The sequence below is a fragment of the Pelodiscus sinensis genome, chromosome 18, assembly GCF_049634645.1.
Source record: "Pelodiscus sinensis isolate JC-2024 chromosome 18, ASM4963464v1, whole genome shotgun sequence".
Taxonomy (NCBI): domain Eukaryota; kingdom Metazoa; phylum Chordata; order Testudines; family Trionychidae; genus Pelodiscus; species Pelodiscus sinensis.
The window spans coordinates 18976916-19004514 of NC_134728.1; the positions used below are offsets into that span (position 1 = coordinate 18976916).

Consider the following 27599-nt stretch of genomic DNA (forward strand, 5'->3'; position numbering starts at 1 on the left):
TTGAGATTACTGGGAGAAACTAGGCTAAAGTAATGAGCAAAAAATTAAATTCAAAGTGGCAAGATTTCTATTCACACTCCAGAAGGAAGATGAAGGATTGGGTCTGCCATCATGAAAGGCCTGTTCATCTCTCAAAATGTAACCCTTTCAGTTTAAGATTTCATAGTACACACAGAATGCTGTTGAGAAATACTGTGCTCTTTGCCATCTTAAGACTGGGTGAAAGCTGTTATACCTGTCAATGACGAAAATAAGCGATTTTTCAAGCGACTTAACGGACTATCTAGTTCCACTGAAAAAAATACTTACTGAGCTTGCCTTGCACAAAAACTTTGAAGATTTTTTGTAGCAAGGCTTTTCAATAAATCAAAAACATCCTCTACACCTACAAAAGAGAGCAGAAAGGATTTTCTTTATCTGCCCCAGCTGTCCAAGGACTGGGGACTCTTTCCACAGTCACATAAGCAGTCCTTGCACTTGAAATGAAGCACATAACTTAAGATACTTGTGTATGCATGACTAACTATTGCAGGAGGCACCAGTGGTCAAGTTGAATTTCAGCAGGTTTTTTTCTAATTTATCGAAGGAGGACTTTTCCTTTAATTTTTTCCTCAATCTTCACTTAGGCTATGTATAGACTACAGTGCTTTTCCAGAAGTATACCGGAAAAGCAATGCCACGTCCAAGGAACATGTCCGCTTTTTCAAAAAAGCAGATGCGCTCTTCCACCATCCCTATAAACCTCATTCTACAAGGAAGATGTATTGAAAAAGCAGGTTTTTCTGAAATTTGGTGCCACGTAGATGCACCAAATTTCCAAAAAAGCCTCTTTCGACAGAAAAGTGGAAAAAGATTGTGGTTTGCAATTTGCTTATCTTTTTCCGACTTACCTTTGGAGTCTAGACATAGCCTTACAGAGGAGAAAAATAGTTTTAGCTTCCAATCTTGGTGCTTTTTCCTAAGAAATGCATATTTTAGGGTAATTACTAAACATCTGCTTTCCTATAAGAGACAGGTGAGATCACACTGCACTTCTCAACAGCATTACATGAACATATGCAAACAGCTATATTGAAAATAATGAAGTTTTACACAAAGTGTTTAGAGATGCCCCAAAGTCGTGAAATAATCCCCCTACATTTGCTTTATTTATAAGTGTTAGTTTACAGTAACCCTTTCCTGTGATTAATAACCCAAGAGACAGTCTTGTTTAAGTTATCAGCATGAAGTAAACATTTGGTATTAAAACAAACATGGGGACATTTTAAAGAACTAAATTATTTAAAAAATGCTTTAAAATAACATTCGTGTGCCAGTGTTCGTGTTCATCAGTCTCATTGTTAATGAGATGTTGTGGTCTACACAGTTCACATTCTTATAGGCTTTCATTCAGTACACAAATGCTATTCCTCCATCTGAGGTTTTGGATATGTCTATACTTGCACTTCAACAACAAAATGTTGTTCATGGATGCTTAACCCACTCACCAACCAACCTCCCATGAATGACAAAGTTTTGTGGCAGCAAGTGAGTGTGAATACTGATTTGTCAGCAGGAGTCCTCTTCTGTGGACAAACCAAAACTTCCTGATAGGGGGTGAAAGTATTTTGTTGGCAAAAGTGCCAAACAAACAGCATTTATACTGTCCAACTTTTCGCGACATGGCTGTGCTGCTAAAAGCTGTATTTTGTAGACAAAGCCTGAGACACAAAAAGCCACTGTTCTGAAAGAAGGTGACTCAGTTGACAGAAAGATCACAGGAGAAAAATCTCTATATGAAGTAAAACTCCCACTATCAGTATTGCATTCACACTGCAAAAGCTGCATGCAAGCTGTGATTGCTATGGACGGAATGCCCACCAGGGCACCTGTGCTTTTTCCTCTTTCCTCTTCCCCATCCACACATGCCTTTTGCGAAAGAGCTCTTCCAGTTCCAGTTACAAATACCCAAGCCTGGTTCGATTTATACACAGTTGAACACATCAAAGAGTTTTGCAACACACTGACAGCAACCGCTTGTAAATTCAGATATTGGAGTGCAGTTATAATTCCAAATGATATCCACTATCATACACCAAATCCACATTCATCCAAAAGTCAATAATGATGTAGGGTAGGCACCTAGAAAGCAGCAACAGTTTCTCAACTTAAGTGCCAAGAACTAGCCATGAGCACCCAATCTCTGGGACAAGACAGCTCTGATTTACCATTCATGTTAGTTTCATATCTAAGCTGGGCCTTGGAAATGAAACCATTGATTTATTCTAAGTCACAAATTTCAGTTTAGTTGCCTGTGGACCTTAAAACAAAGTAGGCTAAAGGTATTCAAGAATAACCAGAATATTTTAAAAGATACTGTCAAAGTAATCTCTCCAAAAGCTTTTGATCTACTAGGGTTATAAACAACACGTAGGATTCCTATTATTGAAGGATTAAGGAAAATATTTTTCTGCATTCGAGGGCAGGTGTGTGTAGTCAGTTTCACTTTCTCCCCTTTATAATCAATCTCTTACAGCAAAAGGAGAAAGGAAAGAATGTAAATAAGAAACCATAGAAGTGTTACCTTTTATGGCTTTACCATCACATAGGGTGTGTCTAGACTACAGGGTTTTCGAAAAAAGTAGCCTTTTTTAAAAAAAACTTCACCTGCAGCTAGACTGCTGCCACATTCTTTCGAAATTAAACTGAAAGAACGCAGCAGTTTTTTTGACCACGGAAAACCTCATTTTACAAGGAATAATGCCTTTTTTCAAAAGTGCTCTTTCAAAAAAAAGTGTTATTGAACGCAAACAGGGCTTTTTCAAAAGAGCATCCAGATTGCCTGGGTGCTCTCTTGAAAAAGCTGCTCTCTTTCGAAAATACTGGGTGCTGTCTACACGCTTTCTTTTGAAAGCCTCTTTCGAAAGAGGCTTGTAGTCTAGACGTAGCCATAGGGATTCAGGGGCAGATACAGTACCTGCAACTAACTTTTCTGTTTGTTAGATTTCAAGTTGATGGTGCCCCTATAAAAAGTGAACTACAGAGGAAAGACACCTTTTTTGCCTTTTCTCCTCCTTACCACATATTTATGTGGCAGTAACATTTATTTTGCAGTGGGCTAATAGAGTTAGATATTATGGTTTTCCAAGACTCACTCTGCATTTTGGACGACTACTTGCAGCAATCTCACTAAAATATCATCTTGCCTATTTTCTTAGAGAACTCTGATGCTTCACAAGAACATAAGACCAGCCACACTGGGTCAGACCAAAGGTCTGGCTAACCCAGTAAGCTGTCTTCTGACAGTGGCCAGTACCAGGTGCCTCAGAAGGAATGAAGAAAACAGGTAACCAAGTGCTGCTCATATCTAGCTTCTGGCAAATAGAGACTAGGGACACCATCCCTGCTCATCCCATAATAACCACTGGTGGGCCTATCCTCCATGGATTTATCTTGTTACCTATATACCCTGTTATAGTTTTGACCTTCACAACAGCCTCAGGCAAAGATTTCCACAGATTCTGTGAAGAAATTAGGGATGTTAAAAAGGAGTTAATTCCCTATTGACTAATCGTGTAGTAAAAGGCAGCCCGGCTCAGTCCTGGCTCTCACTTGATCTGGGACCTACCCCCATTGTGGCTCTGCAGTTTCAATGTAGGAAGCGTTGGGCTGCCTGCCTGCCCGCCCAGTTCCTAGAACATTTAAACTACAGAGACACAAGGGGGTAGGTCCTGGACCTGGCTTGACCCGGAACGGAGCTGGGCTGCTTGCCCAGCCCAAGCAACTTCTGCCTATGGCCAGCCTGGGCCACCATGGACAGGGGCTGCTTTAGCAGTCTCCTCTGCTCTCCCCTCCACTGCCTCTGATAAAGGCAGTGTGTGGGGGGGAGGTGGGGGGGGGGAGGTAGGAGGCACTGCAGAGACACTGCTGGGGGCGGGGGGGGGGGGGAGAACCAGCTTTTAAGTTGACCCCCCCCAGCACTGGCTCCTGCTCCCCCCTTGCTACCTCTGATGGGGGGGGAGAAGAGAGAATTTGAGTAGTCTCCTTTAGTCATCCAATTCTAAGCTGAATAGGCTCCATCCTTATTAACCTCTCTTCATACAGATGCTGTTCCACACCCCTAATGACTTTAGTTGCATTGGAATTGGAAAAAGTTATTTTTTTATATGGGATGACCACATCTGCACACAGTATTCAAGATGTGGGCATACCATGAATTTACATGAAGGCAATATGACATTTCCTGTCTTCTTATGCATCCTATGATATTTTTTCTTACTATGTATTCTTAATGATTTCCAACATTCTGGTCATGTTGACTGCCACTGCACATGGAATGGATGTTAGGGAACTACCCACAATGACTCCAAAATCCCCCGCGACTGGAAAACAGTGCCAAGGGTACATAAAAAATGGGTTCCAAATTAGCTGTTACCAATGTGTATTAAGTTGCATTCATCAACATTAAATTTCATTTGCCATTTTGATGACCAGTCACCTAGTTTTGAGCGATTTTTTGGTAGCTCTTCACATTCTGATGGGGGCTTACCTTGAGTAGTTTTGTATCTGCAAATTTTGCCACCTCGCTGTTTATGCCTTTTTCCAGATCATTTATGAATATGTTGAATGGGACTAGTTCCAGAACAGAGCACTGGAAAACACCACTAATTACTTTTCCCCATTTTGAAACCTGGCCATTTATACCTACCCTCTGTTTCCTATCTTTTAACCAGTTACCAATCCATGAGAGCACTTTCCCTCTTATTCCATGGCAGCTTACTTTGCTTAAGAGCCTCTGGTGAGGAACCTTGTCAAAGATTTTCAGAAAAATCTAATTACTCTGTATCCCCCTTGTCAAAGAATTCTAGTAGATTGGTGAGGCATGATTCCCTTTTACAAATACCATGCTGACTCTTTCCCACAATACTGTATTAATCTGTAGTCTAGTAGCACCTTAAAGACTAACAAAATGTGTAGATGGCATCATGAGCTTTCATGGGCACAACCCACTTCTCAAAAGCTCATACCATCTACATGTTTTGTTAGTCTTTAAGGTGCTGCTAGACTATTTGTTGTTTACATTTTTTCTGTTACAGACTAACTCGGCTACTCCTCTGAAGCTGAATTCATCTGATTATTGTTCTTTCCTAGTTTCAGCCAAGTTGAAACAGAGAAGTTGAAACAGAGAAGTCAGGCTTATTGGCCTGTAGTTGCTAGGATCAACTCTGGAGACCTTTTTAAAAATTGGTGTCACATTAGTTATCTTCCAGTTATTTGGTATAGCAAGGTTCTACACTACATGTTTGGCTCATTTAACATTTTTACTTCATTTGAGTCTAGGCACTATATGTGAAAGCAACTTCCCTACCAGCACAACCTGTTCTGTCCTCCTGACATATTTTATACCCTGGTATTTCTGTGTTATATCAATATTCCCCTTTAATACACAAGGCAATCTAGTTTGCCCATATTATTTAGACCTCTAGCATTAACATACAACTACTTTTAAAATATGTCACTTTTTAGCTGTCTGCCTTTACATGATTCCATCGAATGGGATTCTTTCATTCAACTGTTTGTAATCCAATCTTAATGGTATTAGATCATCTTTTATCTTCTCCTTTCTAGGATAGACAATTTCCATTAACAGAGCCACCCATCTTTCCCCTCCCCAGGGATGACACTGCCCGAACCACATGTTCTTCTGCACTTCTTTGCTTTCCCCAGCAATCAGTTTAAAACCTTGTATAGGTTCCCTCTTTCCCAAAAGTTCCCCAGTACCTAATAAATCTAAACCAGGGCCTGACAAAATACATCCAGACTGGACCCGCAGACTTCCAGGACACTCAGGCAGGCTTCTTGCCTGCTGCAGCACCAGGCTGCTCAAAGCGGTTGGCTGCTGGAGCCATGTGCCTCTAGTAGCCATACTTCCCTTGTGACAGGTGGGTTGAGAGAGACTTTGTGCGCTGTCCCACCCTCAGCACAATCATCACAGCCTCCACAGAGCGGCCTGGGGCTGTAGCAAGCAGGAAGCCTGCCTGATGGTCCTGCTGGCCAGAAAGTGCCTAAGTAAGCTCCTCCCGGCCAGAGCCTACCCCCTCCCACATGCCAACTCTCTCCCAGGTCACTACCCAAACCCTCTGCACTTCCACCGTCTCCCCAGATCCTGCATTCCCTCAACCCCCCTTCCCCAGGCCAGAATCCTCTCCTGCACCCATACCACCTCTCTGACCCTGGAGAGCCTACAGTTTTTTGCCTGTCTAACTGGCCCAGCATGCAGAATTGAAAGCATCTCAGAGAACCCTACTATAGAGGTCTTGGACTTCAATCTATGTTTCTAACGATTGAATCCCCCATTACTAACACCAGTCTCTTCCTAATAATTGGAGTTTCCTCCTCTAGAAGAAGTATCATTGGTGCCAGAGGATACCACACCATTATCTGAAAGGGGAGTCCCAACTATGACAGTTTCTCTCTGCTCCAGTTTTCTCCTGAGACTTTTATCCTCCTCCACAGTACAGTGGCTGTCAGATCACAGATGGGACCATTTTACAGTGTCCCAGAAAGTCTCATGTACCTGTCTGTTTCCCATAGCTCCTCCAGTTCAATCACTCTGGTTTCTGAACCCAGTACACAGTCGGAAGGCCAGGAGCACCTTGTGGGCAGGTAATCATACATGCTGCATCAGATGCAATCAACTGGATAGCCCCTACACCAGAAGCGGGCAATATTAAAAAGGGGCGACTTCACAAATTTCTGAAGTGGCCCTGGGCCGAGGGAGGTGGGCCAGGAGACTTCTCATGCTCCCCCCCCCCCCATACAGACTCGGATTGGCCTGGAAGTGGGGGAGCACACGAAGTATCTGCCACACACACACACACACACACACACTCCTGGCGTCTAGAGAGAATTCCCAGCTGTTTTAAAACATATAAGGGGACCTCTGATGCTGTGCACCCCTGGTGGGGGAAGGAGACTTCATGTACTCCCGTCCTCAGGTCTTGACTGGCCTGGGGGCAGGGGAGCAGCAGGGCAACCACAGGACAGATTCACTGGCTTGGCAGGCTGGATCTGGCCCACAGAGGTTCCTTTGCCCACCCCATCCTACATTTTTGCTGGACTACTGCCCGCATTACCTTTTTAATGTACTGTTTTAATCAGGGTTTTGGGGATATTTTTGGCTTAAATTTTAAAGAAGTGTGCATCTAGCCCTCTCCCTCAAGCGTCTAGCCATATTCCCACCTTTAAATTCCCTCACAAAACTCCCAGTTAACTACTTCTGTTCATTAGCTCTAGTATCTTTGGAGCAGACTCTAAGACCCTGGCCTTCCTTAGTAGCTTCGCCCACAGCTAAGAGCTGATGGGAGCTAAAAAGCCATAGGGGTCAAAGCCTTGTTAAGAAGTTCTCAACATAGTATAGCAGGCCTCTAGATTAGCGCATACACAGTCAGAACATAGCCCCCAAACAGACCACACTGTATATTTCAGTCAAGTAACAAGCACACCACATACTTACTTCACTGTTCATTTATTGTTATGGCTGAGTGTGTCCCCTTTACATGCCATGTTCCTACCCCTGAACAGCAAACCTAAACTTTGCATAGCTTCAGGCTTTTGTTCCTTGTTGGGATATCTTCAGAGTGAATTGTCTTCATTCCTATTGATCCTGTTGAAGATATTTATGCAGCAAACATGTCCTTCACCCACTCAAACGGCACTTAGTTTTCTAGATTGCATACCTTGGCCAGTCTCACATTGCAAAGCTCATATTTAAGTTTGTCTACCCACATCCCTAGCGGTTTCTGGAACTTACAGTTTTTCACATAGAGAACCCTAATTTGTATGCATGGTGCAATATATACTTACGTCATTGTAACTGGTCTAGAACAGCTTCTGACTTTATTCAAATGTTTTCCAAGCAATCATTTTCCTTACTACACTGGTATAAGGTTACATGGAGAGTGGTCCTTTTTCCTTTGTCTGTGGCATTCTCTATAGTTTTTGTGGCAAATTAGAGTTGGTTAAAGTGTTCAGGGGATTTTTCTTGGGGGGGGGGGGGGGGGAGGGTCAGGAAAAATTAAGTGATTTATAAATGTCCCCATTTTTGAGCAACCACTTAAAGTGAACCAAAGTCGCTCAATGCTGGACATTCTCTCATGTTTTCTAATGTATACACACTATCGAAAAGTGCTTCATTTCAGAAAGACTGCCTCCTTTGTGTTTGTTTAACTTTTCCCTGCAAGACTTATTTTTGTTCCTTCAAACAGTTACATTCTCTCAGCTGAGAGAAGCTCCCTCTTTTCCCAATAAAAAGATGTCTGAGTTTTTTAGCCATCATCCAGTGCCAAACGTCTCCTTATGTTGCAGGAGATTAGACTCCCGCTCAGCGTCATCAGCACATATGCTTTGACTGGGGTCAAATCGCTATTCCCATCACCTACAGTGAAAGTGATACAAGCTAGACACTTTTGCTCCTGCTTCTTGCTCCTAGTAGCATTCCTTATCCCTTCCCTATACTAAATATAGCCTTGTAGGGCACCTATGTCCAAGAATGAGACAATGAGTCTGTTAATGGCTTGTTAAGCTGCATTCATGGCAATATGAAGTCACATTGTCTACATAATAGGCGGGCAATAATTTGGGGGGGGTACTCCAAGGTTTTGGTAAGTGGTTAAAGGCTGAACTTTTTTATGGCGGGGTACAGGGTCTGGGCTAGATCGGGTGGCCAACAGGCTGGATCCAGTGGATTGGGGTGAGCCAGATCCAACCTGCATGCCACATCTTGCCCATTTCTGGTCTGCATCCTACCCCTGAATATTTAGTAGTTATCTTGATACAATCTAGACACTGAAAACTTCTGATAAGAATAGTTATCTGTTAAATTGGAAGAATATCAGGAAAAATGTTAATAGTATCTCTGCAAATTGGCAGAACTACATACTACTTTTATTTCACTATAATGCATTAATCTTTGCATGAAGAATGCTATACACAGGAAACCTGTATTGATAAGCCATTAGAGTAATCCCTTATGACGATTAAACTATGGTCTGTAGCAAAATCTATATGTAATAGAAAGGGATGCATTGTTCCATCCAAATTAGGTTAGAAAACATGTCTACTGTTAACATTCAGACACCCAGAAGCATCTTGGTCCTCAAAAATAGACCTGAAATCTCCTCTTTTTCCTGATTACATCTCCCAGCCTAAGAATAATTTCTGTGTGTGTGTGTGGGGGGGGGGAGAATAGGGAGGGGTGTGTGTAAACCTTGAAACCTTCACTCAACCCCATTTCTATGCTAGACTAAGCAAGTTATTGAACCACACTTACCAGGTGACATGGAAGCGAAATATAAAGCTCAATGTTACATTATACTGAAACACTTTTCACCCTCCTAACATGCCCTTGGTGACATTAAAACAGGAGAGGATGACAAGTTGCAACTGGAGAAACCTCACGAGACTATCATCTCAGAAAAAGAGCCATTGCCCATGATTACGTCCAAGATATTTAATAAGAAAAAAGGAGAGCTATTAAATCGCTTTCTGCTCCTACTTGGGTCTGCAGTCATATTCCCAGTAACTCATGGTCAATGGTACCAAAGGCAGAAGAGAGAATGAAAAGAATTGGCACAGACATCTAGCCTTCTACCTCTGTTCTACTATGTAGAACAAAAACGGTGGTGGTCTCAGCAGCACATAACACTATCACCAAGTATTCCTAAGTTAGGTGTCATCAATGGCTATCTAAGGTAGTTTTGAGGTCCCTTAGTCACAAACACACAGTTACTCTTCCATCACATGCATCTTTAATTGCCTGTTTTCAAAACAAGGCAAGAGTAGCAAAAATATACAACCAGGAAGAACCTTTCATACTACTTCTCTATTCCACCTAGCTCACCATGTGAGCTTCCTCTACTCCCTGTTCCCATCAATTATGACCCCCTTACTAAACCAATTACATCATTAGCCCAATTTCTACACAGGTGTCAGTAATCTCCATGGAAATAGATTAAGGTTGCTACAGCACAAAGAAGACTCCAGATGCAACTGGAGACAATGACCAGAGTGCTACAGCTAGCACTCTATCACGTGTACCTAAGCTCTCAATTATAGAAGACAGTGAACCATACACATTGCTGGAGAAAGCTGTGAGGCCATAACCTATCAACCTGGGAGAGTGAATCCTCTATCAACCTTTCAAAACAGGGATAAACTGACATTTGTCATACAACCATCCTCATGCTGCCAAACCAACATGCCCCTATTCTGACCTGGTACTTAAATGCCATGGCCCTGTTAAGAATGCAGCCAACACCAACTCAAGATGCAATCAGATTTTCTCTTTTGATCACTGCCAACTAAAATTCAGCACACACTGGTAACTAAAGGAGAGTTAGTTAAAAAGCTATGAATATCCAAAGCATCATTTTCAAGATTGCTTCTCTAGCACAAATTAAGCAACTGCTTGCAATTACTGTGGTTGTTACCCAATAGGGAGCATAAGATTATGCTGCAAGAACTTCAACTTGATGACATGAGTTAAAGTGGTGCAGCAGCCACAACTGAATTTCTTTATGTCATAATTCACAACTTTGACTAACGTATTACAAACTTGGTCTGATGTTAAAGTTATTTCCTGAGCACTGAGTCTGACACACATCAAATGTTTCAAGAACAGATTAGAAAGAAAAAAACCTCGTTTCACAAATTCACATGACTTTCAACTGCTATCAAGTTACCAACTATTAGAACACTGCAGGAAGCAAAATATCTTCAGAAGTGAACCCTAAATTAGATGTCTTTTAACTCTTCATTTCTAATTTTGCAAAGCAAATACCTTCCCTTAGGAAGCTCAAGATGTTCCATTAGATTGTTCACAGCATACTGTGAACAGAAAAAACTATTATACCTCTTCTGTAAAACTCCATGGCAAGATAAGTTCACAAAAAATGGGCAGGAGAGCCCAATTTTAGATATTGATCCTTTCTGTAGATCACAGCAATCTGGTAGCATCTGAACTTAATTGATGTCAAAACACTCATTACAACAGATCTTACAAAACATCAGCTAAAAAGGACAAATTAGAGGTTTGTGAAGAGAACTCAGTCCCACACAACTTTGCCTTTGTAAAGCAATGAGACAGCAATAGCAAAAAACTTGTTACTTTATATTAATGCTACCTGATCAACATATTAGAAGATTCAGTTAATCAACCCAGCTGTTAGCGTTCCTTATCCTCTCATATCCTGTTTATTTTAGGGATATATTGTCCAGGGAGCTTGTTAAAAATACAAGCAATGTAAATTAGGGACTGCACACTCAAAATCCACCACATGGCCAGTAAAAAAAAAAAAATGTATCTTTTTTCTAAAGTTCTGCTACTATGAAAATGAAATGCTTCCGGGTAAGTACAACAGCAAAACAATTTAAACATCTATTTTATATAAACATCATTACTGATAAATAATCTCTACCCTAGGCACACTATAAACAAGTACACACAACAAATGTTACAAACTTTATATATTAAAATGATTCAGAAACCACATACATAGAACCTCCTTCCCAACACCAATCCACTGGGAAAGTGAGCTGGGTGTGAGTATATGATTTCAGACCCCCTCAGGGCTCAAGAATGGAATTTATTGCCTCTTCTTAGATGGGGGGGGGGGGGAGAAGGGGATGTTGAATCAGGCTTGTACAAGGATGGTTGGAAAAATGTGTCAAAAACTATTCCCTATTCAGATGCAGGGATGGGGGTGGAATATTATAAGGGGTATCAGTTCTCTATTTTGTGTACAATGGGTGAACATACATACTTCACCCTCCCCAGGGCCCTGTGCAGGGAGCTGTATTATAGAGATACACATAGGAAGTGAAATGCTCACTTCAGGGTTTTGTCCTGAGTGCTTGCTATTCCCCCAAAACCTTGCAATAAGGTGTGTCCTTTTTGAGGGGAGGGAAGGGAAGTTTCCTTCCAGCCCAGTCAGAAGATTGAGCAAGGGTGGGGAAAAATACAGAAGAGGAAGGTGTATAACTAGAAACCCAAGAATCAGACGTGAGGGCTAGTTTTGGAAAGGATCTACTGGAAGAAGAGGGGCCTCTACATCGGACTGTCTACTTGAGGCGGAACAAATGGGGGAAGAAGATTGCAGGGCTCACCCTCGAGGCTCATGACACGAGAGGGAAACTCCCAAGCTGGACCGGGTGGGGGAAGCAGAGCTCGCCCCCAAACCAGACAGAGCGCAGCGTTTCCCCTCCACAAAACCCTGGGAGAGGGGGAGGGTGCACATGGGGAGAAGGGGGCAGAGATCCTCACAGGGCCGTGAGCAGGACGGCAGCGGGGGGGGGGGGGGGGAATAAATAAGCTGCAGGGCACAGCTCCCCATCCAAGGGACGGAGCCAGGGGCTCGGAAGTGAACACAACCCCTCACCGCCAGCCACGGACCCGGACGGAGAGGGGGGAGCGGAGTGCGGGGAGGGGGGGGCAGAGCCCCCCAGAGCTCCGGATACGGAGAGGGCAGTGCTCCCGCCTCCCCCCCCAGGCAGGGCCCCGGAAAGGGAGGGGGACAGAGCTCCCCGCGCTGGTGCAGCCGGCCCGGCCCCTCACCTGGTAGATAAGAGCCCAGCTGGCGGCCTGGTCGAGCTGGCGGAACTCCTTCTCGATCTCCATGGCGGGGGCCCCCCGGGCCTGGCCCCCCGCCGCCGCCTTCGCGCCCTGCTCCTCCGGCTCCAGCTGCTCGCGGGGCCGCCGCTGCCTGCTCTGCATGTCACTCCCCGCCCCGGCCACCGGAACTACGCCGCGGCCGGCCACGCCGCTTCCGGGCCCGCCTCCGCCCCCGCCGGGGGAGGGGCAGCTTGGGAGAGCCGGGGAGAGAAGCCGTAAGTGCCCCCCCCTTCCTCCACTGTGGCGTGACAGACAGACGGGCGAGCTGTGCCCCGCCCCCCGACAGACAGACAGACGGGCGAGCTGTGCCCCGCCCCCCCGACAGACAGACAGACAGACGGGCGAGCTGTGCCCCGCCCCCCCGACAGACAGACAGACAGACGGGCGAGCTGTGCCCCGCCCCCCCGACAGACAGACAGACAGACGGGCGAGCTGTGCCCCGCCCCCCCGACAGACAGACAGACAGACGGGCGAGTTGTGCCCCGCCCCCCCGACAGACAGACAGACAGACGGGCGAGCTGTGCCCCGCCCCCCCGACAGACAGACAGACAGACGGGCGAGCTGTGCCCCGCCCCCCAGACAGACAGACAGACAGACGGGCGAGCTGTGCCCCGCCCCCCCCGACAGACAGACAGACAGACGGGCGAGCTGTGCCCCGCCCCCCCCGACAGACAGACAGACAGACGGGCGAGCTGTGCCCCGCCCCCCCCGACAGACAGACAGACAGACAGACGGGCGAGCTGTGCCCCGCCCCCCCGACAGACAGACAGACGGGCGAGCTGTGCCCCGCCCCCCCGACAGACAGACAGACAGGGGAGCTTTACTCCCCCCCAGAAGGACAAGCAGGCAGTGCAGTGCCCCCGTCCACGTCTGAGGCCTGACAAAGAGACAGAGAAGCTGGTCTCCCTCTCCCCTGCCGGGTCCTGTCCCCCTCCCCAGTAGAACAGACAATCGGGGCAGAAGAGCTGTGCCTCCCCCGGGACAGACAGACAGACAGGGGAGTTGTATCTCCCCACCCCAGGGCTAACACTGACCTCCCCGAAGATAGGCATATGGGGGAAGCTGTGCCACCCTCCAAGGCCTGAGGACAGACAGGGGAGTCATGAGGACTGACAGAAAGATAGAGTCTGTATTTTTTCTCCAGCCTAAAGACAGACAAATTTGGTAACACTCTTACCTTAGTTATGTCTAATTATACCTGGGACTGGCAGATGGGTGGTGTAATGCTATGTTTTCCCCACTCCGTTCCAGTTCCCTATGTCCATTTGCCAGATCAGAAAGGGTATGTCTACACTTGCACCCTCTTTCGAGAGAGGGATGCAAATGAAGATATTTGAAATTGCAAAGGAAGCTGGGATTTAAATATCCCGTGCTTTATTTGCATATTCATGTTATGGTGCTATTTTGAAATAGCACTATTTCGAAATAACAGACGCTGTTAAGACGCGGTTATTTCGAGATAAAACCCTTCTCTTGAAATAACCCTTATTCCTCATAAAATGAGGTTTACCAGTTATTTCGAGATAAGGCCATAACAGCGTCATAATTTGAATATGCAAATGAAGCATGGGATATTTAAATCCCGGCTTCATTTGCAATTTTGAATGTCTTCATTTGCATCCCTCTCTTGAAAGAGGGTTCAAATGCAGACATACCCATATATAGTTCACACTGTTACTTTCACCACTCCCCACATAAGTAAACTGTACCATTTATTATATGTACAGTATATGTCACTACATGTACATAATTAGTTTTCAAAGGGGTTAACACACTCCTAGCCCCAATGAATTACGTTTGCTGTCCCAACCCTAAATAGAATCCACTCAAAATGTCATTGAGACATGTTGGACTCAGACATTTTGATACTACATTACTGGGACATAAACATCACCATTTTGTGATGCACAAATCTTTTTCCTGTGAGACAATCTTCAGGTGGCAGCTTTTAATCCAAAGGACCCTTAGAAGGTCAGCCTAGTCAGGCACTGGCAGTTCAGCCAATTACAATAGTTTACAGCTCACTACCATTTTTAATCTTGAAGGATGTCATATGCTCCATAAATTATATCCATTGACTAGGTTCCATTAAAATGCAACCAACCCTGGAGTGAAAGGCAGCAGCTTTTAAAAGCACACACCTTACATCATTCTCAGCTTTGATTCTATTTAGACATCAGCAACAGTTACTGCAACATAGAAATTTCCCTTCTAAACACAGACCTGCTTAGGACAGGATCAAGCCCAGGATGCCATAACTGTAGATAACTGAATTACTACAGTATAAAAGTTTTTCATAAGGAAAGTTAGCATTCAGACTTGTGGATTCATGACTCCTGCTCTAACTTGATAGATAAAATCAGTGCAGACTGTTTAGTCAAGGATCCATGAAGAACACAATTCTCTGAGGTACTGTTATCATAGAATAGTTGTCCCAGGTCACTAAGAGCCATATGCTGTCCTGGACAACTGGAATTCTGCCATAGACTGAAGGCAGCATTCACCCTGAATGGTTTAAAATAAACATAAGTAAGAGAAAGAAAGTTTATACATGCACAGTTACATTTACAGTTTGATTAATGATTTGCTTAAATCACTGGGAATTTTTAGTTCTGGGGATTCAGCATTAAATTACAGCTTTAAATTGGATTATAAAGATTCTCAAACATTTACATGTATATAATTAATAATGTCTTTGGCTGAGGGATAATTTATCATTGCAATAGTGCCCATCTGGTCCTATTTTTTTTCAGAAATGTGCATCTTAATTGTACTGTTATTGCAATTGCATGCACTGCTGTACTGTTTTGGTATTAAAATGCATGCACAATTCTAAAATCATGAAACCAGATGCATTTGCAATTAAGGTCCAGGCATTAGGTTTTCAAAAGGTTAGTCATTTAATGGCATAGGCAAATACATGCATAATAGTGTGTGTACTTTCCACATGCAATTGCACTTGCAAATTGGATAAATTAGACACTTTTTAGGTGGCACAGACACAACAATGGCAAATGGATTAAAAAATAACATACTTTAAACACGTGATAGTGTTTCTAATGTTTTAAAATCTGAGCACAGATTTTTATAATTTCATGTACATATATTCTGCAAGCAACTGCCACAACTGTTTTCAGAAATCACTGTACAGGCAATCCCCGGGTTACGTACAAGATAGGGACTGTAGGTTTGTTCTTAAGCTGAATTTGTATGTTAGTCAGAACTGGTACATATTGTAGGGGAAACTCTAGCCAAACATTTCTCCAGCGCTCAGTTTTATTCTCCCACACCTCACTCCTCAGTCCTTTATTCTCAAGCTGAGGTGTCTGCTGAGAAAAGCCACTCCGCGTCTCCCTGGTCTGCTGGGGGGAGCACTAGCTTCGCATCTCCCTGGTCTGCTGGGGGGAAGCAGCTAGTGTGGGGTTGCCTCACCCCGTTTGTAAGTAGGGATCCGATGTAAGTCATGTAACCCGGGGACTGCCTGTATCTGTGGTTACAAATGATCACGTACATATCAATAAGTTGATAACTTCTACCTGCAACCACCAAATTGTTTCTTGAAATGTCTAAAAATCATAGGCTGCAGTATACAGGCAATTGGCCCGATCCACAGGGCTTGTTAAGTCCCCTTTGTGTTGCTGGAGGATTGCAAAAGGCTCTTAAAGCACTTTATGCTAGCGTCAGAGGTATTCCCTGAGCTGGGGAATCTTTGGATACCTCCTGGTATATGTGTAGGGTTTCTGATTTTAGGTTTAATTGATAAACACTGATAAACATTCTGATACAAAAAATAAAACAAACAAAACACCCTAAATACCAGTGAAATCAACATTTATCCAATAAATCCTGGCAAAACACCAGAAATGGTTTCTTGTAGGTTGTGTGCACAGTTCAGTAATGCAGCCTATAGGGCTGCACTTTCTAAAGTGCACTAATGTGTTTCATTTAATTGGTCCATGAAGACCCTGCTGGTATGCACTAAAGGTTCCCTAGTGCTTTTTAACACTGGGAAACATTGCAAAGAGATTACTCATTGCAGTGTACTGTATTACTTATTTCAGTAAATGCAAAAAGAAAGTCCCCAAAACTCCTGATTTTTAGACAGCTACATAAACCTCAAAATAGCTAAAAATGAACCCTGAAAAATTAAATAAATAAACTGCTAAAACCAGACACCCTAAATATGTGTTTGGAAGTGGTGAGGACAGAGCACACAGCATTCTGCCTAATCTTTGGCCTGCACAACAGTCCTTAGGGGGTCCTTGATTTACTTTTACATCTCCCATGTAGTCTGAACTCTAAGCACCTGCAAAATTTGCATTTTTAAATGAATCTGTTTCTGAGGTATATCAATTAAAAAGGTATCTGGAAAACAGCAAACTAACCAATCAAAACACAAAGAACATGGTCTTATTTTCATCAGTTGGAGACCCACAAAATGGCTTATTCCATTTCAGCCATTCGATACAAATTTGCATCTGTGGTCACAATATTTCAGATTTCAAGATGACCTAGTTTTAAAAACAGCCAGAGTAATAAATCCCCATTAAAATGTTGTAAATAAGATACATGATGTTCCTGCACTGTGGCATTGTGACTCTAACAATACAATTACATATAATAATACATAACAGTTCCAGCAGGCTGGATGCCCAACCAGAAAGTTTGTCATTCACATTCAGCATACTTCATGTTATCAAACTAAACACAATTTCCCCATTAATCCACATTAACATCTCTGTTTTATTTAACAGAAAGACAGTCTTGTTTTAAACAAAGATGATACTCTGTTGGCAGCTTCTGAGAGGCCCTTTGGGTCTTCGAGCCTCAGATATTCTTTGTCCTTATTTTCTTACTAACTGTTGATAGTAAGTTAGGCTGTTCAGTGTTGAGTATTTACTGTGAAGATCCAACACAGTCTAGTCTCTATTCCCCTCATTCTCCAAAAATGCTACATTGTCAGATGAGGCACACACACACATTACAATGAATAAGAGCCAGACCCTAAGAGTTGAATCTCTGAACACCTGTAAAATCAGGAACAAATCTAATCCGAACAGACATCTGTGACTTAAGTTTACATAATATTGCATAGGTACAAGTTCCTAGGACTAAAAAGGAATTCAGTGATAATTAATTGATTGTGTATTGCTCCATTTAGTCACTTGCATTTTCAAACCCTCAAAGGTGTAGAGTCCTCTTCAATAATACTAAGATTCTTTTCAACAACAATATGTCTCTTTTCACAGATGCTGCCTGTTTCTTATGTATGGCGTACCTAGATAGGTCTCGAGCAGGTATGTTTTTGGGGTTCAGCTACATCCACTGGCAGCAACTGGTGTTGTCTAATAGGTTTCTCATCCAGCTTGATCATGACTCAATCAGCTGATTTAAGCTTGAGTCAAGTCAGACTGTGAAAGGAGTTGATGTTTATGCGTGTTTTCTTTTAAGGCCTAGGAGACATATCTCACAGATTGACACTGTTGTCCTGCTCTATGAACCTGATATGGTATCTGCTAGGGCTGTCCCATGCTCTTCAGGGCTGCTTTTTTATTGTATCCATCTCTGCTGCTCTTTCCAAAAGCCAATTTTGTTCTGAGTGAGGTAGAATGGGATATAATATACCTGTAATATGCTTGAAATCACTTTGTAACTCAGAAATTTGGCATTCAGTGTTAACAGGCTATGCCACAAGGTTAGTTACTATGCTTTGGGAATGCCAAAATGTGAAGGGGAAAAAACCTGTAACTTGTGGTGGCACATGCACAGAGCCCAGTATGCCTGTTACAGCTCTTGTTGGAGATGTACAGGCAGTCCCTGGGTTACGTACAAGATAGGGACTGTAGGTTTGTTCTTAAGTTGAATTTGTATGTAAGTCGGAACTGGTATATATTGTAGGGGAAACTCTAGCCAAACATTTCTCCAGAGCTCAGTTTTATTCTCCCACACCTCACTTCCCTCAGTCCTTTATTCTCAAGCTGAGGTGTCTGCTGAGAAAAGCCACTCCGCGTCTCCCTGGTCTGCTGGGGGGAGCGCTAGCTTCGCATCTCCCTGGTCTGCTGGGGGGAAGCAGCTAGTGCGGGGTTTTCTCACCCCGTTTGTAAGTAGGGATCTGATGTAAGTTGGATCCATGTAACCCGGGGACTGCCTGTAGTTCCCAGAGAGCACACATAATGGTGATGAGTCAGTTAACCAAGCGCATATGCTGGGAGCCAGGGCTGCACAGAGATTTTTGTGGGCCAAGGGCAAACCTGAAATGGAGTTCCCCCACCATTCCAAAAGAGTAATTTTTGAGAGACAGGAGATACTTTTGAGAGATAGGGTGTTCCAGAGGGAGTCTACCCTGCACTCACCCCACAGCAGCAGCTCCTGTCCTGCATGTCTGTGCCGGCTTCCCGCTCTGGGCGTTGTTACATGATACACAAAATCACAGCACGACTTCAGTCAGATTTGGGCTAGGTTTCCCTCCATTCTGACAGAGGAGCTTCCAGGCCAGACCTGAGTGGTGCAGCAACTCCACAAGCCAGATTGCAATTGCAACTCAGTTTGGGCTCCTCTCAGACAAGAGGCCTTGGGCAAAGTGACCATTTTGCGCCTTGCTGGGAGGCTGCCAGTTATTCTTAGGAAAATGAGGGATAAGGAAAAATTCCAAGGCAAGGAAAAGTCCTTCATATGGTTTAGAGCATGGGTTCCCAAACTGGGGGGGCGTGCCTTCCTTGAGGGGGCATGAAGAAATTCCAGGGGGAGCGCGAGGCGACCCAGCCCCACACACCCCTGTCAATCTCACCCCAAGTTTTGCTCCTATTTTTTTGGGAGGGGGGGCGTGAGGATTTCTCAAAAATCAAAAGGGGGGCGTGATGCCGAAAAGTTTGGGAACCACTGGTTTAGAGGAATAGTTAGAAAAGGCTACCTAGGTTGTGGTCCCTCCCTTCCCTACTTGTGGAAGGGCCTTTGTTATTGTGTTGTTGTTATTTTAAGACATGTATATAATCTGTTTATTAGTGAAACTGACCTGGAAGAAAGAGCTGAACTAGAGAGTTTGGGTTTTATTTTGACTGCCTTGGCTAGTGTATGTGCTTGCTGGTTTAGAATACTCTAACTTTTCTATGATCTGTTGACTTGTGGAATAAGTAAGGAACAGGATTTTTGCAAACCTGAAGAAGCAGTCAATAAGTAGAGATGGATATGTCCCTGTTCTTCACAGTTGCCTAGTGCTTGATATCTGGAAGGGTATCGTGATTCCCCTTTGGGTCTTAGATCTTGCTCTAGGCCAGGGCTACTCAACACGTGGCCTGCGGGTGGGATCCTTTGAACGTGGCCTCCACTGGAAACATGCTTCAAAACGGCGATTCAAAATAATGGTCTTCTGTTGATATGCGTTTTAGTAGTTAAATTCCTGGACTGTTATTGCTCATTAAAGTGCTGTCATATGGGTGGAAATCGGGTAAATATTGCATTTTATTAATATCAGCAGAACTGACTTAAATGGGGCCTTTGTGTCGTGCCATAATCTTTGTATTCATGCCCGTCAGCTTCAGTTGCGGCCCTCGCCATGTGAGTATCATTGTGGCCCCTGGAACTTCCAAAGCTGAGTATCTCTGCTCTAGGCCACGCCACCACGCTGACATTTGGGCTTGCTTGTAATAGTTTGCAAGGTGCTGGTTTATTCTTTCTGATATGTTGCCTTTTAGTGACAGGAATTACAGTATGAATACTAGAGGTAATCAGACCAGTCTCAGTGACTACACAGAAATGAAGAGCTGGAAATGGGCCTCTGACAACCATGTCTTTTTACAAAATTTAAGATACAGTTTACTGATGTGTATCAGCATCAATCACTGTTTTAATTACTCTGTTTTCTGTGGCAAGGCTAGCAACACACTCATCTAGAATGCCCCTTTCCCCCTGAGTTTCTCTGTCATATCTGATGTTAAAAGTATAGGCAGTCCCCGGGTTACATGGATCCGACTTACATCGGATCCCTACTTACAAACAGGGTGAGGCAACCCCGCACTAGCTGCTTCCTCCCAGCAGACCAGGGAGACGCGAAGCTAGTGCTCCCCCCAGCAGACCAGGGAGATGCGGAGCGGCTTTTCTCAGCAGACACCTCAGCTTGAGAATAAAGGACTGAGGGAAGTGAGGTGTGGGAGAATAAAACTGAGCTCTGGAGAAATGTTTGGCTAGAGTTTCCCCTACAATATGTACCAGTTCCAACTTACACACAAATTCAACTTAAGAACAAACCTACAGTCCCTATCTTGTACGTAACCCGGGGACTGCCTGTAGTTATAAACAAAGGTGAAGTTGTCTGGACTTGTTACACTATGAAAGCTGATTGAAGCAGCAAAGGGCAGGAATTGTCATGAATGGTGAAAAGCTCATCTGACTTTAGGTTTCTTTCAGCAGGAATTTTGATTAAAACGATGTTTTGATTTATAAACTTGCACTTTATGAAACTAATAGGGCACACATTAGATAGATTAAAAATTGGCTCACTGGGGAGCCATCAGTGAGTAGGACTGTTTCTAACAGGGTCCCTCCAGGATCTGATTCTATTCAATATTTTTATCAGCAGTCTAAACAGTGGTATAAAATCTTTGCTGGTAAAGTTTGCAGATGAGACAAAGAATATTAGGGTAGAAAAATGATGAGGATAGGTCACCGTTAGCAAGTGATCTAAAATCACCTCGTTAAATGGTTAAAGTCCAGCAAAATGAGTTTTAATGCAGCCAAATGCAAGGTGGACATGTGGGAACAAAGAATGCAGGAGGGGAAATGCTGCTTTGGGAGTTAGAGAAAGATTTAGGGATCATGGTACATAATCACTTTATTATGAGCTCTCAGTATAGTGTTGTAGCACAAAGTTAAAAAGGGCTAATGCAATCCTTAGGGAACATCAAGAAGTAGGAAAGTGATTTGCCTCTTTATACAGCTGTGGTAAGACAATGACTAGAATACTGTGTCCAGTTATGGTGTCTACAGCTCAAGAAGGATGTGGAAATATTGGAGAGAGTTCAAAGGGCTACAAAAGTTATCCAGAGGCTGAAAAGTAAACCTTACAAGGTGAGACTTAAGGAGCTCAAGTTATTCAGCTTATCAGAGCAAATGTTGAGAGTATACCTGGTCAGAATTTTTTTTAACAAAATTAAGTTTGTTGATAATTCCTTGTTCAGGGGGGCACAAAGGGTTTGACAAAACTGTAGGTTGGCTGGTTTCCTTGTGGGCTTCTGGCAGTCTGGGTTTCAGAGCCCATAGTTGTGGGGAAGCCCTGCCCTCAAGATTTCTTTGGGGCCGGGGACTCCAGAGTTACAACAGGATTGACAATTTTCTAATCACACAAAACCAAACATCCCTGTCCTGCCCTTCCCCTGAGGCGTCACCTCACCTTCACCTTTCTCTGAGGCTCCACTCCACTTTCCCCTGACTCTATCCCTTCTTCTATTGCTTTCTCTCCTCCACCCTCACTTGCTTTCACCAAACTGGGGCAGGAGGTTGGAGTGGGGGAGGGAGGGAGGGCTCCAGCTGGGGTCTGGGCAGGATGAAGAGTTAGGAGTATGGGAGATAGCTCGAGCCTGAAGCAGGAGGTTGGGTGTGGGGCTGGGAATGAAGAGTTTGGTGTGCAGGCGGAGGCTCAGGGCTAGGACAGAGGGTTGGGATGGGGGAATGCAGGCTCTATGAAGGAGTTTAAATAGGGGAAGAACACTGGGCTGGGGCAGGGATCTGAAACCCAGAGTACAAGCAGCCCACAAGGAAATCAGCCAAGCTACAGTTTTGTCAAGCCTGTAATAGGTTTGACAAAACATTGTGCCCCCTCAAACAGAAAGTAACCACCAGGTTCCTGCAGTCTCTAAGAGCACAAGAAGCCAGGAGGCTCCATATGCTGCCCTCATGTCCACAGGCATTACCCCTGCAGCTCCCATTTGTCGCGGTTCCTGGCTAATGGGAGCTGCAGAGTTGGCATTCAGGGTGGGCACAATACATGGAGCCTCCCTGGCCTGCCCATATGCCTAGGGACGTGGTGGCTACTCCTGAGAGCCACGTGAAGACAGGGCAGGCAGGGAGTCTGCCTTAGTCCTGGCCACCGCTGTGCTGCTGACTGGAGCTGTCAAGGTCCCTTTTTGACCAGGCATTCCAGTCGAAAAACCAGATGCTTGGCAACCCTTTGCCAGGCTCCCTCCTCTGGAGCTGGGAGTCTAGCAGCCCTAATATTTCCAACTGGAGCTCTTAGGCTAGATTTCTAGTTCCCTCCAAGGCAGGGACTAAGCCATTTCTGGGCAAGGCTGATGAGAGGTAGGGAAAGTCTGGACAATTGCACCAGGGCTCCTACCTCAGGGCACCACTGCCAAAATGTTTGCAATGTGTGTGTAAATAAAGTGAAATGCTGAGGGTGGGGGGATGGGAAGCAAACATGCTAGGACCTACATTTCAGTGTATGGGCTTCCTCAAGGAATCCTGTCTGGAGTCAGGGCTCACAGGGTGCTGCTATGCAGCCAGCATTCTAGAAGCCCTGAGAGCCTTGGCTCCAGGACAGCTCAACCAGCCTGAATGACCAGCTTATAGAATCCATGGGTCTGGAGTAGGCCCTCCATGTGGACTGCACTGCCCAGATGTTTGCCCAGCTCTAATTAAGATATGACTTGATTTATCTGTATAGATACTTACATATGCAGAAGATACTTGATCGAGGGAGGCTGTGATGGGCTGTGTTACAACTCACAGTTACTGAAAAATTAATTGACAATAGAGGGCAATTGGTGCACCGGCTTACACCGGGAGAGTGAGCAAAGCCTAATGAGGATGAAGGTCTATGTGGGGGAGGAGTTGAGTAGTAAACACAAAGGGAAGAAACCCAGACATGAAGGAGATTGCCAGCAGAAGAACTCTATGGCTGTGTCTAGACTGGCAAGTTTTCCGCAAAATCATCTGCTTCATCATCTGTCTACATTGGCCGCTTGAATTTCCGGAAAAGCACCGACGATCTCATGTAAGATCGTCAGTGCTTTTCCGGAAATACTATGCTGCTCCTGTTCGGGCAAAAGTCTTTTTCCGAAAGACTTTTGCGCAAAAGGGCCAGTGTAGACAGCACAGTACTGTTTTCCGCAAAAAAAGCCCCGATCGCGAAAATGGCGATCAGGGCTTTTTTTGCGGAAAAGCGCGTCTAGATTGGCACGGATGCTTTTCCGCGAAAAGTGCTTTTGCGGAAAAGCGTCCATGCCAATCTAGACGCTCTTTTCCGAAAATGCTTTTAACAGAAAACTTTTCCGTTAAAAGTATTTCCGGAAAATCATGCCAGTCTAGACGTAGTCCCTAGTTAATCTCTGATTGCCAGAGAGAGGAAAAAAGGCTGGATCCTGCGGACCCACCTGCTCCGCCACCCCCACTCTGCTGCCTCTGATAGAGAAACAGCAGCGTGAAGGATGAGGGGGGCAGGCAGGAGCTGGTACACATGGGAAGCCAGCTTTCAAGCCAGCTGCCTGCACGTATCAGCTCCTGCGGAGTCACCTGCCCCTTCTTGCTGCCTCCCACAGAAGCAACTGGGGGGAGCACTAGCTTCACACTGCCACCTACCTCCCCTTGCACTGCTGTCTCTATCAGAGGAAGCAGCGTGGGGGAAGGAAGGAGGGCAGGGAAGGCAGCTGTCGAGCAGCATCATGGGATGGCAGGAGGCTCCCCAGGAGTGGGGCCAAGAGTGCACTAGCTGCTGGCCCCGCCTCCAGGGACAGTCGAATAATCATGTAACTGATAAGATTTGATGCAGTTACACAATTATTAAATTAATCAGCATCTAACATCCCTAGCAGTAAACCTGTGGAAGGGCTATGAGGAGAGCCAAAAGGAAGGCTAAGAGAGGAAAAATCCAGGGAAGCAACAAAGACTTTGGAGGCATGGACAGTAGTTGTTCATAAAATAATCTCTGACCTGGGACGTGCAGAATCTGAGCGTGGACTCCTCTACTGGTCTACCAAGAAAGGTGCAGAAACCCCCTGGCATAAGGAAGGTCTCTAGGAAGAAAGCTCTGCAGCAGAACAGAAGGACAGCCCTGCAGAGCCTGGGATAGGGTGAATGGTATACAGAGGAGTGCCTCCAGCTGAAGGGGCAAAGAGTTAGGTTTTTTTGAGTTGGACTTTTTGCCTACCCTGGAATGGAGGGCACTAACTGTCACCAAGCTGGACAGTGTTAGAGCAGCTGTCAACAGAAGGTGCTAAAGAAAGAGCACCTGCTATGCCCATCAATCATAAGGGGTGCGCCAGAGGTGAATCTGCTTCTTGACTGGGGCTTTTCAGTGAGTTTGACAAAGATGGAACTTGTTTCAGGGGCTGAAAGCTGAAGTTAGACAATTCCACCTTGAAATAAAATGAATGTGGGTGATTAAACATTGGAACAATGTCCTGGAGACTGGGGGTAATTGTCATTGCTGGGAGTCTTGTGTATAGAGGGACTCAGTCTGGATAGCCCCCTTGACCTTGGGATCTGTGACTTTGTTCATTATCTTAATCCTGGGCCATGGGGGAACAGGAAGCTCTGCATTGTCTTCAATATGCTTGCAGTGCTTGCTGCTTTGCATTAAGACAGTGAATACAATACAATCTCATGCTTCAGGACTTCACCCAGTCACCTGCAGGGATCGAGAAGGAATTCTTTTTCTTGACACATACTTGGAGAGGGAGGTTGTGTTTTGTTTAAACCTTCCTCTGGAGATGGGACCAGTACTTTGAAGTGGTACAAAGAGTCATCTCACTTAAATACATGGCTGATGCATTTTGCTTACATGCTCAGGGTCACACTGATTGTCAGATTTAGGGTTGGGAAGAAATTTTTCTGCAGGTCAATTTGGCAGGGACTTTAAAGTTGTTTTTTCTCTGGAGCATGAGGTATAGTTCACCCTCTAGGGTCATCTGTGTTGTGATATCTGGAGTGGTCTGTGACTGTGAGAACCAGCCTCAGGGGAGACTGTCAAAAAGCAGGGTATAAACCCCAAGCTAGTTGTATAGTCTCCATAGAATTACATATTGCCAACCCAGTAAAAAGCGTAAACTCCTAAAGTACTGTAAACAGTCTTACCATAGAGTCCGATGGGAATGCTCATCACCACCCATGCAAGCTGGACTATGGAATATGTTGACTTGACTCCAAAAATCACAATAGACAGGTTACTCCCAGTCCCAAAAGATAAGTCCCTTACACCAGGCCCCTAGGGCTAGGTCTACACTATTGCCTTTTTTCGGAAAAAACTACGCAAATTACATTCTGCAATTTGAATAGCTTTTTCCAATTGCTTTTCCGAAGAGGCTTTTCCACGATTTGCCCTGTCTAGATGGGGCCAAATGGCAGAAAAGCGTCCTCTTTCGGAGGAGCCCTTATTCCTTGTAGAACAGGGTATACAGGGCTCCCTGAAAGAGTGCATTTGCTCTTCTGCAAAAAAAAAAAAAAAAAATGAAAGAGCAAATGTGTTCCCTGGACACCATGGAGTTTTTCTGGGATAAGTCCCAGAAAACCCCCGCAGTCTAGACATACCCTAGTACTCAGATCTCAAACCAAAACCAATGCCTTTAGACAATCTGGTAATTAAGGATAAATTTAATTAATAAATGTTATTTACAAGGTTGAAATAGGAAACAAACACTCAGATGTGTAAGTCTTAGATTTAAAAAGGTGATAGAAGGGTCTGTAATTAGCAGCTTGGTATGTCCTTTAAGGCCAAATAGAATGAGGATCAATTGTTTTTGCTCAGGAATCTTTGCCAGTCAGAGTCCAGGCAGCATACAGAGACCAAGCTTCTCCTTGTTGGGGACTTTTATCCCCTTCATCCAAGTTGATGGGATGAATTCCATGCACGGGCCTCCCTTTTCTTGGGGTTGGGAGAAGAGGAATGCAACGGGCTTCTGTCCTTTGATATTACACAATGCCTCATTTGCCTTCAAGGGGCCATCTTGTGTGCAGGATGAGCAATTTATCTTAATTAGTGCTTCTTTTCCTGTTTGCCTTGTGAACCTCTGCAATGGTGTAACTCAAATGCTCATTATAACTTAATATTTTGGATAAGGATATTATGAGCAGGATTAATACATGTAGCATTCTTCAAGCACTCCATAAAGGCTAAAGACTTCCTTATAACACTCTTTTAACCATATTAACCCACAGGTAGGCCAGACTGGCTATGCATATGTCAGTATTAATGAGGCCTGGGGCCTTGGCATGAGCTAGCATGTTATCTGCCAGCATCACAATCTGGGCATATGTAATCTAATCATTTCCCTGCCATTGCATGTTGGCAGTGTGGTTTCTCCTGATTTGTGCCATAGGCAGAGAACAGTATAGTCTTCAGAGGACTAACATTCTTTGGACTAACTAAAAGTAATTTGGCTTAATATAAGTACATGAAAGGTAGTGGCTTGTGATATAGAGAGGGTTAGATTAGACAATCTAATGGTCATGTCTGATTCTTAAGTTCTATGAATGTTATAATGTGTTGGTAATAGAGACATGGACCTTTTTTATTAATAGTTTTGTTCTGACAAATGTCATGTTAATGAACGCAAATAAGCAGATATTGCTCTGTGTAATGTTCTATGTTTAGGCACAGCTCTGAACGATGTCTGTGCCACATTGGGATAGTGCTGGTAAGCAGTGTGCGTCTCCTTACACAATACCTTCTTACCTCCCCCACTTGCTTTGGGGGAAAGGAGGAGCCTATAGTAACAGTAATTGCTAATTACTGCATTCTCTTCCTACCTGCTTACTCCCATTCACTAGTGGAGCATGCAGGCATGCAGTACCCACTGAACCCTGGATGCCAGAATTCTTGCTCTGGGTAGCCCAAGCAAAGGTTTAAAGGTTTTTATTTTGTTTTGTTATTTGGTTTGTTCTTGACATGTTGCGACCTACTGCCTCACCTTCTAATCTGCTGAGGCTTTTGTCTTCAATGTGAAGAAATGAGACTATTCCTCTC

General features: G+C 44.3%; 1 protein-coding gene and 1 long non-coding RNA gene across 6 annotated transcripts in view; one reads left to right on the top strand and one right to left on the bottom strand.

Moving 5' to 3' along the window:
• Positions 1–12817, bottom strand: part of PTPN1 (protein tyrosine phosphatase non-receptor type 1) — a 69495-nt gene extending 56678 nt beyond the window's left edge. The window contains exon 1 of one of the 3 annotated variants that reach the window (XM_075901208.1): positions 12593–12817. In XM_075901208.1, coding sequence (XP_075757323.1) covers positions 12593–12751 — 159 coding nt within the window. In that variant the 5' untranslated portion in view covers positions 12752–12817. The remainder of the gene's footprint in view (positions 1–12592) is intronic. The other 2 variants (XM_075901207.1, XM_075901209.1) reach the window with 2 other exon arrangements.
• The window catches only part of LOC142818850 (uncharacterized), a 256896-nt gene continuing 242055 nt past the window's right edge, over positions 12759–27599 (top strand). The window contains exons 1-2 of one of the 3 annotated variants that reach the window (XR_012896522.1): positions 12759–12864; positions 17899–17946. This is a non-coding gene — a long non-coding RNA (uncharacterized LOC142818850). The remainder of the gene's footprint in view (positions 12865–17898; positions 17947–27599) is intronic. The other 2 variants (XR_012896524.1, XR_012896523.1) reach the window with 2 other exon arrangements.